Source organism: Elephantulus edwardii, unplaced genomic scaffold (genome assembly GCF_000299155.1).
Source record: "Elephantulus edwardii isolate Elephantulus edwardi_28Jun2011 unplaced genomic scaffold, EleEdw1.0 scaffold00008, whole genome shotgun sequence".
NCBI classification, from domain to species: Eukaryota; Metazoa; Chordata; class Mammalia; order Macroscelidea; family Macroscelididae; genus Elephantulus; species Elephantulus edwardii.
In genome coordinates, this window is record NW_006399758.1 from 32603947 (window position 1) to 32622888 (window position 18942).

The following is an 18942-nucleotide window of genomic DNA, read 5'->3' on the forward strand; positions in this document are numbered from 1 at the left end:
TCTTTTTTTAAAATTTTATTTTATTATTTTTGTGTGCCTGTACCGTCAAATCAGATCTGACTGGTACAGGAGGAGATTGTCCCTCCTTACCCGGCAGAGCATCTGGTGTATTTGAACTGTTTGCCTCTGGGATTGTAGTTGCAGCTCCTTGCAACTAGGCCACCAGAGCTCCCCCGAAAAAATTCTTTAAATCTTTTTTAGTTACCCTTATACCTTATGCCTTGAGGGAATCCTTGATACCCTTTACGAACAATTCATGTTCACTTAATCCCTGTCCCATAATTCGCTGCCCTTACCTCCTCTCGTGCCTGTCTCACAGGGCGGGTAATCCCGTGGTGGCAGCTAGGTGCCTGTCTCACAGGACGAATAGCCCTGCGGCTGGCAACAGTGCGAGTCTTCACTCGTGGTCCCAGATCCTGGCGACTCAATGGATGGACTGGCCGGTCACTTCTAGCAGGCAGCGTTCATTGTCCTTCCCCGTTCCTGGGCCCCACGTTGGGCGCCAATTATGCCCCGGCCCCCGGGATCTTCAACGGTGACCCTAGGAGGGGAAGAAAGAGAATGGGGGGGGGCAGGAGGCAAAGAGGCATGGAGACAAGTCAAATTTCCGATCTAGTCTCGGGTTTATTGAAAACACTCACAGCTTATATGCAGGAACACAATGGGGGGAGTGGAAAGGAGAAGTAAGGTTACTTAGCAGGGCGTTCCCAGTAAACCGAAACCTATCCTCCCAGGGAGGGGCAACATGCCCAAACATGTTCTTAGAGAATTACAAAATGGCTTCAGAGAATTACAAAATGGCTTCAGCTAGGTAGAACAAGCGGCTCCCAGCACATAGTGACCCTGTGAACAATTGAGCTGAACTGTCCCTTGTCCTCTGCCATACTCATCATCTCTGCTGCACTTGAACCCATTATTAAAATCACTCTTTCAATCCATCTGGTTGAGGGTCTTCCTCTCTTTTACTGACCCTCCACCTTTCCCCAAATGATGTCTTTTTTCCAAGAACTAGCCCTTCCTAACCATGTTCCCAAAATATATGATACCAAGCTTCACCATCCTTGCCTCTAAAAAGTTCCTTGGTTACATTTTTCCAAGACAGATTTCTTTGTTCTTTGGCCATCCATGGGCTATTCAGTACTCCTCTCCAACACCACAACTCAAAAACATTAATGTTTGTCATTCTTATTCATTATCTAACTTTCAGATGCATAGGAAGTAATTAAAAAGGACTATGGTACTTGACAACAGATTTTCCCAGTGCACTAAATCTTTTGATTTTTTGAGTGCTGCATCAGTGGGTGTTGATTATGGTTCTGAGTAAGATGAAATTGTTGACAACTTCAATCTTTTCTCCATATGTTGTGATATTGCCTATTGGCCCAGTGGTAGGGATTTTTTTTTCTTTCTTGATGTTGAGATATGATCCATATTTAAGGCTGTAATCTTTGATCTTCTGCAGCAAGTATTTCAAGTCCTTCCTACTTTCAGCAAACAAGGTTGTGTCATCTGTGTTCACAGGCTGTTGATGATTCTTTCTCAGATCCTGATGCCACATTCTTTTTCATAGAACCTAGCTTCTCAAATGATTTGCTTGACATACAAATCGAATAGTATGGAGGAAAGGCTTGAGCCCTGACATTCACCTTTCCTGATTTTAAATCATGCGGTGTTTCCTTATTCTGTTTTAGTAGACATTGATAACCAATCAAATCATAATGATGATAATAACACAAACAGCCTCACTACACTCAAACACATTATGTCTTACCTCTGCATGGGATGTGTGTGCACAAATTTTTAAAAAGAGATGTCAAACGGAAGGAAGCTGCCTTCTTGGTAAGAAAGGCCTTCTGAGATAGCAATAACTTGGTGACTTCAGTTTTACTTCTTTAATTTTTATGTTAAGAAGTGAGAAATTTTCAGTTTCTCAGTTGTGATGTAGTTGTGTCCTTTAAGATGACTGAAGTCAACCACACTCACAGAATGGTAAATTATGTGTTAATTAGCAAACAAAACAGAAAAAGATATAGGAAGACCTGTCATTGATGTGTGAATCTCTTCAAGCCTTGGTATCTGGCTGTTGTTGTTGTTATGTGCCTTTGAGTCATGTGTGACTCATAGTGACCGTATATACAACAGCTTTAAACCCTGCCCTATCCTGAGCCAGTCTCATTGACTCCAACACACCTGTTACCCTAGTTACTGTGTCAGTCCGTCTTCTCTGAAGTCTTCCTCTCCTGCACTGTCCCTTCACCCTTCCAAGCACGATGTCCTTCTCCAAGGACTAGTCCCTCCTGGCCATGTGCCCAAAGTATGTGGGACAGAGTCTCAAAATCCTCATCTTCAAGGAGAAACTTGGTTTTACCCTGTCTAAGACATAACTTGTTTGTTCTCCTGGCAGTCCATAGTACGTTCAATAATCTTCTCCAGCACCACAACTCAAAGGCAGGCATTGTCCAGCTCTCTGATGCACAGCAAATAATTGTGAAGATTAAACCTTATAATTGTTGAAACTTTATTGTAATCATGTCTTTCCTTGACTTTAAGTACTTTGAGGCTAAGGACAGTATTGTTCATCATTGTATACTTGGCCGCAAACACTCTTACTGACATGTAGTAAATTCTCACTAATTCCTGAATGAGTGAATGATCAGAAAATCACTTGCCAGGACTAAGAGAAACCTAATTTAACCCAGGTCCTTCTGGCTTCTTGAGGAATGCAGCCCCCACTAACCAGAGACCTCTGTGTCCTTTATTCTCTTTCATGCATCAGAATACTGACTTTTTAGTTCCTTTCCCACCTGGATTCCCAGCAAAACAGAGACCTGTTAATTTAGCCTTTCTTTTTTTTTTTTTAATCTTCATTTTTATTTTAATTTTATAATTAATACTTGAACATTTTTCCAAGAAATATGTTTCATACATTAGAGATTTTTATTTTTTTTTGGTCCATTTATCCCCTAGAGTCTTTATACTTTTTTAAAACCAACCAACCAACCAACCCACCCACCCAGTGTTTGTTGTGGTTAGGTGCCCTTGAGTCATGTACACCTTGTAGTGATGCTGTGAACGTGTTAACACGTCTGAACCTTGTCCTCCTCTGTGCCATCCTCACCATCTCTGACACCCCTGAGCCCATTGCTGGAGTCCTTGTGTCAATCCTGGTTGAGGGTCTTCCTCTCTTTTGCCATCCTTGTGCTTTCCCAAGCATATTGTGCCCCTCCAATGATTCGCTGTTCTTTAGAGAACCAGTTTATACCGTGATGAGGCCACATTTTTTATTGGGTTCACTCTGTAGTAGTTGTTAGTTGCTACTAATTTATGACCCCCTGCTCAACTAACCCAAGGGCCTTGCTCCTCTCACGGTTCTTGATCCAGTGGGCCAAATCCTCCTGTGTGATGTATAGCCTTACAGACTCAGTGGAGGATCAGGTAGGAGTTGGTTTTTGCCTGTATGACAATGACTTTGACCAAGTTTTAAAACAGGGACACTCTGGTGGTGAAGTTCATGGACAGTTGTGCTGCTCACCCAAAGGTGGCAATTCTAAGGTGATTCTCATATGCCAGTTGATTGAGGATGATAGCTGGGGGCCGTCTTCTGTTGTGACTCATGGCTTAGGAAACCCAATGGAGGGTTTCTATGTGTCTGAACCAACTAGATAGCAGAGTGTTTGAGTTCAGAGATTTTTTGAGTCCTACAAATGTACTCTTCAGCAATTTCCAAATAATTTCACTTTACAAACTAGTGTTTGTAGAGGAGTACTTTAGTAGATGCCTCCCCTAATTTTATGTTATCTCTCTCATTTTCACCAAACCAGAACCAACTTATGGCTCATCCTCAGGTCAATTTCCGGGGCTGTGATGACACAGGAGAAATTGCCTTTCTCTGAGGGTGTCACTGTTGGATTTCAGTTACTATCGAGACCCAGCCTTGGGTTAGCAGTGCAACTCTTGAAGGACTAGGTATTTAATCAGGCATTCTCTTAGGCACTACGTGCCTGATTTGAATCCACCATCTGCTCCGAAGGAGAAGGATGGGTAGTCTCCTCCTGTACGATTTACTGCCTCTTCAAACTTGCTGGAGCATCAGCTCTGGGTTTGTTCTGACTCAATAGAATTTAGCAACAGTAACAACAACTTTTAAGCACTGGGGATTTGAGGGAAAAAAGATGTTTTCACGCTTCAGGGAATTTGTATGCTAGTGGGGTAAACAGTAAAAAGGTAACTGTAATTGTGTTCAGTTTCAACATTACTTTGTCTTTTCCCTCCTCTTTTCAACCTTATTTGTCAAGCAACTGACTAGAATGTAATTTTTGAAAATGAGTAGGAGAGTAGATTTCCCCTAAAGTTTTATGATGTTAAAAATCTGATTCTCTAGCCTGTGTAGACTTCTATTAAAGTAGTACTTGCAATAGATATTTTTTTCAAAAAAATAATGAATGAAATATTAACAGGTGATTCGGGAGATGTAATTTATAAAAACATTTGTTGCTGTTGTTGTGTTGCATTGAGTTGGAACCGACCCATAGCTCACCCTCTGGAGGGCTCCACCCTGCCCCATCCCAGGCAGTTAATTGCATGGGAGGAGAGCCTGATATTTATCTAAATTGGAAAGTGAAATGAGCCATCTGGCATGTGAAAACTCTAGATAATTTTGCATTAAAAAGAATTTTTGTTATCCTGGTTCATTGTTTACTATAGTTTAGCTTGTTTATGATTTATTATTTCAGAGTCAGTGATAAAGAAATATTGATATTTTGATGTACTTTCCCCCACTGTGTAGTTCTTTGGAAGAACATTCTCTAGAAAATGAGCTTTGTATTGTGAGGTTTGCTGATCTCAGCCCTAAGTTGAATATTTTGGTTGAAACATTCAACCATGGAATTCAAACATGTGACATGTAAAGTCGTCTTTGTTGCTTAACTCAGTAAGGCTGTGCTAATCTGGTTTCACATCCTGGATGCAGAGCACCCTCTATTTCCAGGGAGCTGCTTTATTCTTGGATTTTTCCCTAGCAGTGTGGTTTTTGGTATCACTTTCTTTCTCGTGGGCCAGCTTGCTTGCTGCTTCTTCCAAAGTAAATTTCATATTGATTTTTATGGAAGCTCAACCTCTTTAATCTGCTTTTTCTAATCTGAGAAGGAATGGATTTGTGGTTCAGCTCAGGTCTTGTTATGCAAGAGTAAGGAGATAAAAGGGACAATATTATTATTGTTAGGTGCTCTTCAGTCGGTTCTCATAGAATCTTATGTGTGAGGAAATAAAACACTGCATGCATGACTGTGTACCCCCCTTGGAATCGTTGCAGTGACTGAGCTCATGGTCGCATCTACTGCGCTGACCCATCTTCCTCTTTTTCTGTTTACTCTCTACCAAGCAGAATATCCTCTCTGAGAATTGGTGCCTCATGAGAGTGTATCTGAAGAACGGGAGATGGATCTTACCACTCTTGCTTCTAAGGAGCACTCTGGCTGTCCTTCTACAAAGACAGATTTGGTTTTCTTCCAACAGTCCATGAAACAGTTAATATTCTTCACCAACTTCATGATTCAAATCCATCTGTGCTATGAGTCACAGGTGACTCGACAGCACATGACAACAACAACATTCCTTTGGAGTGGCTGGCAGGTGTGAGCTGCTGGAGAGGGAAGCACCTTTGGGTTAGTAGCGCAACTCTACCCTCCAGGTTGCTTGGAATCCAAGTGATTCTAAAAGAAAACCCAGCTATTCAACCTTCCCAAAGATTTTTATGACATCACAATTTTCCACCCAGAAATTTTTACAATTATAGAAAGTTAAGAACCATCCAGTACATCTCCCCAATTAAAAATAGGCAAAATAACACAAAACAGACAAAAAAGCTGAAACCCAGGGAGACTTTTAAGTGAGTTTTGAGAGATCACATCATTTAATGACTGAGCTGAGACTAGTCACAGGTCTTCGAGTCTGCATTCCAACTCTCCATAAGCCGGTGATACAGATACTTAATTTGAATCAACTTAAGCTCAGGAGGAGATAATTGAACTTAGCTGGACTGGTCAATATAGACAACAATAAGTATTATTTCTCTCTCTACAGTTTAGCTCAAAAACAGATGTGCTTTTGGTTAATGCATTTCTCCCCACCGTTCCCCCTCACCCCCGCCATCATTCCTACTGTCTTTTATTGACAAAAGAGAATGATTTGTATAGAAAATGTATGTTATCTCTTAATATATTTGCTTTTTTAACAAAAATATATTTGTTTTTCTATCCTGTACCATGCTCACACTTCCTGATACCCAAGATCCCATTTTGGCAGTGACTGTGTCAGTCCACCCAGTGAAGATCTTCCTCCCTTTCACCAACCCTCCACCCTTCCCAGCATCATGTCCTTCTCTAAGGAATAGCCCCTTCTACCAACGTGACCCAAATATGTAAGGCAAGGCCTCATCATTCTTGCCTCCAAAGAGCACTCTGGCTGCCCCATCTCCAAGGCTAATCTGTTTGTTCTTTTGACTGTCCATGGGTTGTTCAGTGCTCTTCTCCAACACCACAGCTCAAAGGCTTCAATTCTTTATCTGTCATCCTTCTTCATTGTCTAGGTCTCAGATGCATAGCAAGTGATCAGAAAGACTACTGCCTGAATTGGATGCATATGCTTTTTATATAAGGCAGGTTGCGACTGACAAATTTTTAAATAATGTTTCTAGGCATTTTGTAGGAAGAATGTAATTTAAATAAAGCTATTGTTAAGGCTGCCCTTCCAATCTAACACTAAAACTCTTGAGTGTTCGTGAATAATGTGTACGGTGCCCTAAACATTGGTCACTTTCTTCCCTTATCCTTTTAAGTATGTTCAATAGAGTATAATTGTGAGAAGATGATTTTAGACTGTTTTCTATTAGAAAGCTTTTTAATATACATAAGCTATAATTAAAATGACAAAAGATAAAACAGGGTTTTGTTCTGGTGCACATGGGTCACTTTGAATCAACACTAACTCAATGGCATATAACAACAACAACAATTTATTTTTAGAGATCATATTTTTTGAGTGGTGGGAGTGCAATATGCTTTTCCAAGCTGATGAAAATATAATAGATTTTTTAAAAGAGTGAATTTTGCCCATGCGGAATGCAAATATTTGTCCAAATATGGTATAAAAATACAGAATGGCATGCCTACTTGGCCAGTATTTAGGATAACAACAACAATAATGTTAGCAAGCACATCCTGCCTGGTGATTATTTGCTAGGGAAATGTAAAATGCTTTGGACTCATTCTTTTTTCTAATGACAGCATTAGGAGGATCATTCCTGTCTTTAGGTTACAGATCTAAAAGCTGAGTTTAGAATTAAAGACTTTTCCCAAGATCACAAATTAGTAAAAGGGATTGTGAGCCCAGGTCTTCTAAATGCTAAATCTTGTGCCCTAAGCATAGAATTCTCGGGTTGTATAAGTAATTAATACAGAAGGTTAGACATTCAAGCACATGTAAAATAGTGTGGAAGAAAGGCCTCTTTTTCCACTTCTGAGCAATCAGCCTTTGCAAACCCAGTAGAGTAAGATTTTACTCTGTTGTCCATGGGGTCACCATGAGTCACAGTCAGCTCATAGCAATTGGTATGCCCTAACTGGCCTAGTGGCAAGAAGCTGAGCTACAATCCCAAAGGCATGTGGTTCAAATCCACCAGTTGCTCCATGGGAGATGGATAGGAAATCTTTGCCTGTGTGATTAACTGTCTCTGAAAACTAGCTGGAGGGTCAGCTATGGGTTGGTTCCGACTCGATGACACACAACAACCACCACCACCATAATTTTATACATAGGGCCATTATGAGTTGATGACACTTAATAATGAAAACTCAATCACTCACTCATTCCTGTCAAATCAGAACTGACTCATAGCTGACCCTTAAGCAGGTTTTCAAGACTGTAAGTTACCACCCTGAAACCCACAACATCCCTTTTCAGCAGGAAGTAGCTAAGAGAATACGCCATCCCCTTTTCCTTATGAATCAGGGTGAAGTCTCTCTCAGGGAGGAGTGATAGGGAATGGCAAAGGGCACACTGACAAAGGAGATTAATCAGAACTGGCCTTGACAAGCATTGTGGCAATTGGACAATTAAAACAGACATTCGGGGGGGGGAGGAAGAACGAACTGGGGAGGAGGGTAGAGAAAACAGTGCAACAATGAATGAATGAGGACTCAAAATCTCTGTAAATGTTCATTAAAACTAATAAAATTTAATAATATTTTAAAAAAAAGACTAAGTTACACAGGAGGAGATTGCCCATCTTTCTCCTGTGGAGCTGCTGGTGGACTTGAACTTCTAGAGAGATATGGCCTTTGAGTGAGTAGCACAGCTCCCAACAGAATAGGCCACCATAGCTCTAGTGACCATGGCTCTTTCAACATCACATCCTATTTCAAAGAGACTGACTTGTTTTAGTTTATCACTTCAATTCTTTAAGGATTCTTAATTTCTTCTGCTTCCTAATCATTATGTCTACTGGAATTTTCTAGCTGTCCCATAAGACTCTGTATTGTATTGTTGTTGGTGTTAAGTGCCGTTGAATCACAGGCGACTCATAGCCACCCTATAAAGGAGAGTCCTCAACGCTTGGGTGTCTCTTATCCTCTCTCCAGGTTCATAGGGTTTCCGGAGGCAAGCTATTACGGAAGTGGATGCCACTCCTGCTTCCAAGCTTGTTTTAATCGGGGGAGCGCCACCCCACTCTCTGTCCACATTGGGTAACCAGCCTTTAACGCATTTGACACATCCGTGTCACAGTGTTCAGCCTCACAGCAACCACAAGTGACCACTGTACGGCAACTTGTACACCAGGGCTATACGACGACCTAGAGGAATGTCTGAACAAAAACAATGAAAGACAGCCCCGAGGGCTGCAGATTAAAAGTCACCCACCTTTGGCTTGGTAGCATCACCTTCTGTCCACTGGGCCAGCTGATCTCTCTCTCTAGTATTGTATTGTAGACATTTTAAAATGCTTGTTTTCATTCCTCAGACATCTAAGTTGTATTACTTTCAGCAAGTGCCATGACTTATTTGAACAACAAATAAAATTCTTCAGAGGAGAAGTGACGGGTCATCCAGGAAGGTTTTGTGAGTTATGACAGCATGTGTAAATATTTTTTTTTCTTGCTAACAATCTAAATGTACTTGTGTTTAGTTCTACGAGGGGGTCCACTCACTGGAAGCTACAGGCTCCGGCAGTTTCACCTTCACTGGGGCTGCGCTGATGACCATGGCTCTGAACACGTGGTAGATGGAGTGCGTTATGCTGCAGAGGTAAGTCATAGGCCACGTCTCACTGATTCAAGGTTTTCCAGTGCTGTGAGATTTAAGGAGCACTGGGGACAACTTGAGCTCTAATGGCAAAGTGGTTAAACGGATCAAAAGCTCAGTAGTTATACTCTGGAGCCACTCCTTAAGAGATAGATGTGGGCGAGCTCTGGTGGCCTAGTGGCAAGAAGCTTCCCTACAATCCCAGAGGTGCGTGGTTTCAAACTACGAGGTATTCTGCTGGAAAAGGAGGGACAATCTCCTCCTGTACCAGCCAGATTTGATTTGACGGTACACACAGAAAAAAAATATTTTTTTTAAAAAAGAGAGAGATGTGGAAGTCTTCTTCCATAAGTATCATATCCTGGAAAAGCCTATGCGTGGGTCTGATCTGTCCTGGAGGGTCGCTATCAGTCAGAGTCAATTTAACAGACAGTGAATGAGTTTCCATTTTATTTGGGGACAAGTCCCTTGGTACCAAATAGATGTTTTAGATAATTAAATATTTTAACATAAGAAATTCCTTTATTCATTCAGTATAAAAGTTAGTGTGACAGTCTGTAGGGAGCTCTGGTGGCATATTCTATAGCGACTTGCACTGCTAATCTAGACCCTGGTTGGTATTTGTGGTGGTTTGAATTCACCAGCAACTCTGAGGGAGAGAGGAGGGCAGTTTCCTTCCATTATGATTTATAGACTTGGAAACGCAATGGAGGGTTGTAATTGGCCTCACTGGCAGTGAGTGAGTGAGTGAGTGAGTGAGTGGATGAGTGAGTGAATGAGTGAGTGAGTAAATGAATGAGTGAGTGAGTGAGTGAATTAGTGAGTGAGTGAGTGGATGAGTGAGTAAATGAGTGAGTAAATGAATGAGTGAGTGAATGAGTGAATAAGTGAGTGAATTAGTGAGTGCATGAATATGGAAGTGAATGAGTAAATAAGTGAGTGAGCGAGTGAATGATTGAGTGAGCGAATTAGTAAGTGAGTGAGTGAGTGAAGCTTTAAATCGACCCTGAAATCTACAGCTATTTTCATTCATAAATGCATAGACTGAACAGTTGGAGAATGAAAAAAACTTATCCAATTCGTGAGCTCTAGTGACCTAGTGATAAGAAGCTGTGCTGCAATCCTAAAGGCACATGGTTTGAATCCACCAGCTGCTCTGTGGGAAAAGGAAGGATAATCACCTCCCATGTGATTAACTGCCTATGAAAACCCACCAGAAGGTCAGCTATGGGTCAGTTTTGACTCGAAGGCACACAACAACAAAACCAACAGTGAGCAGTTGAGACAATTTAAGTCCGGGACTGTCTAATCCCACATTAGGCATTTATGCTAAGATGTTTATTATTTCTCTTAAAAAGTCAATATGGATGAGATAGAAATGTTGGGACATATTTGATCCAGACGCAAATGTATTCTATGACCTAGTTAAATAATTCCGTTAAGTAATAGTAAATGGCAAAGTTTTATTTCTTGAGTAAAAATATAAAGATAGGAACTCTTTCAATCTCTGTTACCTCTGTATTTACAGGCACAAAATAGAATCTCTGTTAAATATTTGGATCATTGCTCAAGTTTAGAATAATAAGGGCATATTGACTTGTTTCTTTTCCACTGGGAACTTACTTCTTTTTAATGATAATCATACTCATTAAGAAAACTCAACTTTTAAAATCCTGTAGTTAAAGAGTAAATAGTAATATACTTCAACTTGTAATAAGATACAATGTTACTAACACTTCTGTTGTGAGAGTAAAACAAATTATTTTATGACTTACCCAAAGTTACTCTGAATGGGAAGACTTTCATTTTGAGTTTTCTAGGCAAGGCAGAGTAGTAGGTACAGATGTTTTTCTTAATTTTCAGTCCTGCAGTGCAGAGAAATTCAGCAAATGGAACGTCTTTCCCATTTTATTCTATTAACACGCACATCGACCCTTTGAGGTTGTCAATTTTGCTGACTGATGTTTTTGCCTACTATAATTGTATTTGATGTCAAGTATATTAGCGTATGGGGCCTGCCCTGTTCTCGGCTTGATGAGTAAAGAATGCAAACAGAATGCTAGAAGGTGGAGGATAAAAGGTGCCAGGAACGTAGAACGAGCAATTTCCGAATCTGGTTGGTGTCTCCGTTTATATTGTCTGATGAGCACTTTTCAGGTTTTGAATTCTGTTTTAACTGGCTATTCTAAATCTCAAGAGCTGTTTGGGATTAAAAGCTGATACTTTGGATCATCACTCTTTAATTTTTCTAAAGAGCTCTGGGAAACTCTGCCACGTTGCTTTGTAGTTACGCCTTCTACTTGCATGTACTTGAACATAAACTCTCTCAAAAGTTTACTCTGAGTTGTGAAAAGAACACTCAGATCCTGAAGTGTGGCAAAGACTCAGAGTCTTTTGTTGACTTCCTGTCTTGAGGTTGTTGTTGTTGTTGTTATGTGCCATCAAGTCGCTTGCGACTCATAGCGACCCTATGTATAACAGTCCTAAACTCTGCTCTGTCCTGTGCCAATCTCATTGTCTCCAACACACTCATCCTGATTATCCCCAGTCACGAAATCAGTCCACCTCACAGAGGGCTTCCCCTCCTGCACCTGCCCTCCACCCTCCCAAGCATGGTATCCTTCTCCAAGGACCTCTCCCTCCTTAAAAAATGACAAAAGTACGTCAGACGAAGCCTCAGAATCCTTGCCTCCAAGGAGCAGCCCAGTTTAACCCTCTCCAGGATAAATCTGTTTGTTTTCTTAGCAGTCCATGGTACCCTCAATACTCTTCTCCAACACCAAAGCTCAAAGGCATCAATTCTCCTTCTGTCCTCCCTAGTCATTGTCCAACTTTCTGACACATAACATGTGATTGCAAAGACCATGGCCTGTATCAGACGCACTTTAGTCTCCAGAGAGACACCATTGCTCTTCAGTACTTTAGAAAAGTCCCTACTAGACTTTCCCATTGCAATACATCTTTTAATTTCCTGGCTGCTGGTGCCAGGAGTGTTGATTGTGGAGCCAAGCAGACTAAAGATGTGAACAATCTCAATCTCTTCAACATCCATCATGATACTGCCAACTGGTTCAGTGGTGAGAATCTGTCTTCTTGACATTGAGCCTCAATCCATATTGAAGGATGCAGTCCTTGACCCTCTGCAGCAAGCGCTTCACGTTCTCCTCAGTTTCAGCAAGCAGGGTTGTGTCATCTGCATAACGCAGATTGTTGATAGATCTTCCACCAATCCTAGTGCCTCATTTCTCCTCATAGAGCCCAGCCTCCCGGATGATCTCTTCTGCATACAGGTTGTAAAGGTATGGAGACAGGACACCTCCCTGGCATATGCCCTTCCTGATTTTGAACCATGCAATGTTTCCTTGCTCTGTTCTGACGACTGCTTCTTGGTTCAAGTACAGGTTTCACATTAGCACGATCAAGTGTTCTGGGATTCCCATTCTTCTCAGAGTCAGCCACACAGTTTGTTATGGTCCACACAGTCAAACACCTTTGCATAATCAATGAAGCACATATAGACATTCCTCTGGTACTCCACGTTAGCTACAATATCCCTAGTACCACGACCCCTTCTAAACCTAGCCTGGACTTCTGATGTGCTGTTCCAGTCGTTCTTTGGATAATTTTCAGCAGAATCTTGCTTGCATGTGAGATCTGTGATATTGTTCTATAGTTTCCACACTCTGTTGCATCACCTTTCTTTGGGATGGAAATAAATATACATCTCTTCCAGTCAGTTGGCCAAGTGGTTGTTCTCCAGATTTATTGACACAACTTGCTGAGTACATCCAGGGCAGCATCTGTTAGCTGAGATATGTCAATTGGTATGCCATCTATTCCTGGGACCTTGTTTTTTGCTCTTTCCTTCAAAGCAGCTTGAACTTCTTCCTTCATCACCATAGGCTCTTGCTCATATGTTGTTTCACTAAATTCATCTGTGTCTGCCAATTCTTTTTGATACAATGACTCTACATTCTTTCCGTTTTCTTTTAATACTTCCTGAATCATTTCATATTCTTCCTAAAGCATCCTTGATTATAGCAACTCAAGGTTTGAATTTCTTCTTCAGTTCCTTGAGCTTAAGAAATGCTGAGCAAGTTCAGCCCTTTTGATTTTCTGACTCCAACTCTTTGCACATTTCATTGTAATATTTTACTTTGTCATCCCACGCTGCCTTTTGGAATCCTCTGTTCAGCTCTTTAGTATCTTGAATTCTTCCTTGTGATTTGGCTTCTCTGTGCTCCAATGCAATATTCATAGTTTCGTCTGACATCCATTTTTGTCTTTTCTTCCTTTTCTGTCTTTATAATGACCATTTGCACTCTTCTTGGATAATACCCTTGATATCCTCCCACAAGACATCTGGTCTTTGCTCATTCGTGTTCAAGGTCTCAAACCTGTTCCTGAGATGGTTCTGAAATTCAGGTGGGATAGACTCAGAATTATATTCTGGTTCCTGTGGATTCGGTTTCACTTTCCTCAGCTTCAGCTTGAACTTGCATGTGAGTAGTTGGTGGTCTGTACCAGAATCAGCTCCTCGCCTAGTTTTCACAGCTGATATTGAAGTTCTCCAGTGTAGAAATAGTGAATTGTTTTGTTTGTTCATTCATTCATTCATTCATTCATTCATTCATTCACTCACTCACTCTCTCTATAAGACTTCATTGAGAGCTCACCATGTCACTGATCTGTGCCCAGAATACTTGCACTGGACCCTAGTGTTATGCTGGAAGAAAGTAAAGATGTCACACATCCTTATAGCCAGACAGCTACCTCTAGGGTAACACCTTCTTTTAGATGAGGTCTTTCAATTGTGCATCAACAAAAGAATATTTTTAAAGAGAAAAGCAAACTCTGTGGGGAGGGGAGGGAGGAAAATGTGAAACAATGAATGAATGGAAATCCACATTTCCTGTAAACTTTCATTAAAATATCAATAATAATAATGATGATGAAAAAAAAAAAAGAAGTCTTTCCGCTACAACCTAAAGAATGAGCAGGAACAAACCAGAAAAAGGAAAGAGAGTAGTGGTTTTACACAGAACCTTGAGGAAGGCCTTGGGCCAAAGCAGCATCATACATTTAAAGAATAGAATTAGCAATGGGATTAGCACATGAACAGAGGAAGAGAGTTGTTGGAGGAAAGGTTGGATGGGTTTGATGCTGTCGTAAGCCATGTTGCATCTTATAAACCTTTTTTAATTCAATGGGAAGTCACTGAAAGGTTTTGAATTAGAAATGATAAGATTTGCATTTAAGAATGTCATTTAGACTGTGGTTCCCAAATTGATGGGACTGATGCAGGAGTGACTTGGGTAAGGTGGGATCATAGGTTTTAAGGGAAGTCATAAATAACAGATGGTGGGGATTGAGCTGTAGAGCAAGTAGAGGAATGTATGGGCAGAAGTGGCCCCTTCACCAGTGTTTCTTTGTTGATAAAATTTGAGAGGAAGAGAGGAAATGAGAAGTGAAGGTTTCTTGCTTGAGCTAGGAGACGCTCAGAGTAAGGTCTCAGGGTTAGAGTGAATAAGGAAGAGCTATTACAGAAGTAAGTGGTAAGAACTTCAACAGAAATAATATCATATGATCTGGTAGAGACTGAGTGGTTATGAGAGACCTTTACATGATGTTATAAAATTGAAACAGAATAACAAAAAGTCATGAAAAAGTCAAGGAAGAGTTTTCTAGAAAGCTGGATTAACAAGCAAGAAAGCTCTCTGATAGGAATGAGGTTGGTGTGTTCAAGAACAGAAGGTCATTGGCCATCGGATTGCATCTTATTAAGGGAACAGAGTGGTAGGAACGGTCCTAGAGAGTCAGACAGTGGCCATATTAAAGCAAGCTTTGCAGGCAATGGTGAGCAGTTTGGATTCTTCCCTCCTAAAGTGATGGGAAGAAGACTAGAGTAATTTTGAGTAGAGGAATGGCATATTGTGCCCTATATTTTGTAAAACCTAGTTATTACTGTGCAGAGAATATGCTGTGACTAGCAAATGATAAAGCTGGGAGAGAAATTAAAAGAAATCCAAGGTGAGAGAGGCTAGTGGAGATGAGGAGATGTGATATCCCTTGATATCCCTGGAAGTAAAGTCAATGGCGTTTGCTCAAGGAACGCATATTCAAAGTGAAAGAAGGAAAAAGGGAAAAAAAAAAGGAAGGCTTAAAAGCCCCTTTAAAGTTTCAACTTGAGCAACAGGAAGGATGATTGTGCCCTTTACTGAGATAAGGAAGTCCAGGAGCAGACTGTTGAGAGGTGCCAACATGCTGTTTTAGACACGTTAACTAGGAGATGCCCTTGTTCAAATAGGTGTCAGATAAATAAAGCTGGGATTTAGAGAAGAGGCCGGGCCTGGAAATGGAGGCATTCATACCTGATTTTCAGTGCAAGAGAATATCTTTTTTACTCAGTTATAGAAATGGTCCTAAAATGTTAGTTTTTCTAGCTACCTTTGTACCTAATTTCATGCCCACCAGCAAATTGTGCCCTCTTTAAAAATAAAAATAAGAATGGAGGAAAACAAAAAAATCTATCCCACTTAAACTGTAATATAGAAACATTTACTTTTAATTTATATTAAGGATTTTATAACATTAGAAATTTAAATCAGCTTAATCATTAAAATGTCAATGTCAAGTTGTTGTTAGGTGCTGTCAAGTCAACTATGACTCATAGGACCCTGTGAACAGCAGATCTGAACGTTGTTGTATCTTTGGCATCCTCACAATCTCTGCCGTGCTCACGCGCATTGTTGTGGTCACCGTGTCAACCTATTCCCTTGAGAGTCTGTGCCTGAAAAAGAAAAAAAAATAGACTAATAGTTTATGCTATATTTGGATCTTTATGATTACAGTTTATACTGAACTTATAATAAACATATTGAATTATGTAGTTGATAGTGAAACTATGGTTTCCATATTAATGGTGAGCTTTTGGCATAGCAAACAAATTTCATGCAGTTTTAAAGTACTTAAAACTTTAAGGTTTTTGGTAATGTTATAATTTACAAATTGTTTTGCCAATAGGAAAAAATCTTTTTCCATTTTTTTCTAGTGGCTATCAAGAGATTTTTTATTATTCATCTGAAAACATGACTGCTGTTAGTCAGGAAATATGTTTGCCGTATATGTGTGCATTTTAATCCTTACATGATTTACTGAACATACGTAATCCACCAACATTTTCAGTTCTTTAGAGATCTTGAGAAGCTCTTATCCAAGTTGTATTATACATGCCAAAGACCCTTATAAGTCCAAGATTCTTAAAAAATGGGCCTTAACTATTAACCATAGCACCAGAGTTCACTTAGTATCTATATGTCCCGTCTAATTGTATCCAAATACATATTACCTCAGACCTTCTCCCCCTATTTTTAGCATGCCTTCAATCATAAAAAACACATGTATCAATGAAAAATTCAAAGCTCAAAATACTTTAGTTATGAAATGCCTAATTCAAGTGTGTCATTGTTGTTGTTGATTGCCTTCAAGTCAAGTACGACTCATAGTGACCCTATGAACAAAAGACCTGAAGCCCCTCTACAACTATCGACATATATCAAAGTTCATAGGGCTTCTGGAGGCATGTTGTTTAGCAAGTGGATGCCACTACTGAGTGCTTCCCACACTAAGAAACAAGACTTGAGAGAGACCTGGGTGGTGAGACCTTGAGATGGTGTTGGAGAGACTGTGGCATTGCTGTGAAGAAACTGTGCTGAGGTGTGACCTGAAGCTTCTTGCATTTGTGCTGACCACAGTTAAAGGTTTGGCTGTTCTTGCCAGATGTTTGAAGGAGAAGCTGACTTATAACTACTCTGCAGCAAACCTTTTTAGATGATTTGGATTTGACTATTACACTGAAACCAGAGCCTGGACTAATTGAGGAACTGTGCCTTGGAACTTGGGCTAAACCCTGGACTTATTTTGGGTCATATACTTTGCCTTCCCTACTCTCCAAATTTCTTCCCTAATAAACCTCATTGTTGGTACCATAACTGTGAGTCTCTGTGAGTCAGCAACGAATAAATGAACCTCCTGTTGCTTGTGGGGCGCTACAGGCACTAGAGGGCTGGGCTATGGGTCTTATCCTTTCCTTCTTGGGCACTTGTGGGGCTGTGGTATACTTACTCCCTCTTTAGAGAGATACTTGTAGCTGTGTGCCCCTATGTCCTATTTTCTCATATTTAGACAGAGAGAATAGATCTTGTTTTTTTAAAAAGAAAAAGAAATAAAGAAAAAAAAGTCAACAAAACAGCAAAAAAATTTGAAGGGAGATTGTTGCACAACATATATCTTTTTTTTTTTTTTTTTAGCCAGGAGAGGGAGATTAGATAGATGATAGATAGATAGATAGATAGATAGATAGATAGATAGATAGATAATAGATAAATAGATACTAATCTGTAGTTACATGTTCACTTTACATGTTCACTTTTTTTCCCCATGTTTACTGTTCACAGTTGCTATAATTATTCTGGAGAAGCCTTTCCACATTTCTCTTTCTATTTGGTGTTATCTCTTGCTAAGTGAACTGGTGGCAGGGAGCCATTTAAAACAACCTTTGCCATCTCTTCAGCCCTTCCCTTCCTAGGGAATGCCATCTATCTCATGTGAGCTAAATGAGTCTTTGTTTCATTGTCTGATGTGTGAAGATTTCTTTCCTCCCACAACTATCTCACACAAGCTTAGCACATGGGGTCAGAGGAATCGGATTTCCTGTTTTCCTTGCGGATAGTACACAGCCAAGTGGAGAGTCAGTGAAAAAGAGGAAGACCCATTGAATGAGGTGGGTTTACACAGTAGCTGCAAAAAAATGGGCTTCAGGCTTATGCACAGCAGAGATTGTGAAGACGATGCTAGGTCAGGCAGTTTTCATTCTATTGCTCATAGGGTTGCTATGAGACAGAGTCGACTTGATGGCACCTAACACCACCAATTCCACAGTCTTACTTGATTTTTTTTTTTTGTGATCCTCTATTTTACAGTTTTATCCATAAGAATTCTTCTATCCAGAAATTCTCTCTGGTGGTCTAGTCCATAGGTAGTTGTGCTGCTAACCCAAAATCTGAGCCTCTCTGGTAGTTCAAATCCACCAGCTGTTCCTGGGGAGAAAGATGGGCCAACTCCATGGCCATGAGTAGTGGTGGTGCTATTCATAATAGTGGTCATAGAGTTTTCATATTAGTAGTCATATTAATGATTAGATGTGGAGTTCTAATTAAAGGATGAGCTAACAGCCTGTATGAGAACATACTAGATTATTTTGTAATAACTCAAAAATCCTCAGGGGACATCAAGTCAATTCTAATTCATGGTGACCGCATGCACCAGAATAAATCTGCTCTCACAGGATTTTCAGTGGTTGATTTCACTAAAGTAGACCATCAGGCCTTTCATCTGAGGAATGCTAGTTGGATTCAAACCCCCAACCTTTTGATTAGCTCTGAGGGAATCACCTAGAACTCCAATCAAGGCAGAAGGGTGATTTGGTTTATGAGGGCTTGCTTAATAGCTTGATCTCTTACCATTTGAACCAGCAGTTCCACTACTGGGAATATACCCCAAAGAGACCATATCTGACATCCAAGCAGATATATGCACACCCATGTTTATTGCAGCTTTGTTCACAATAGTAAAGAGTTGGAAACA

At 40.3% G+C, this 18942-nt stretch overlaps 1 protein-coding gene across 1 annotated transcript in view; it reads left to right on the top strand.

The window, feature by feature from the left end:
• Positions 1 to 18942, top strand: part of CA13 (carbonic anhydrase XIII) — a 53176-nt gene that overhangs the window by 10332 nt on the left and 23902 nt on the right. The window contains exon 3 of the mRNA XM_006880553.1: positions 9182 to 9300. Coding sequence (XP_006880615.1) covers positions 9182 to 9300 — 119 coding nt within the window. The remainder of the gene's footprint in view (positions 1 to 9181; positions 9301 to 18942) is intronic.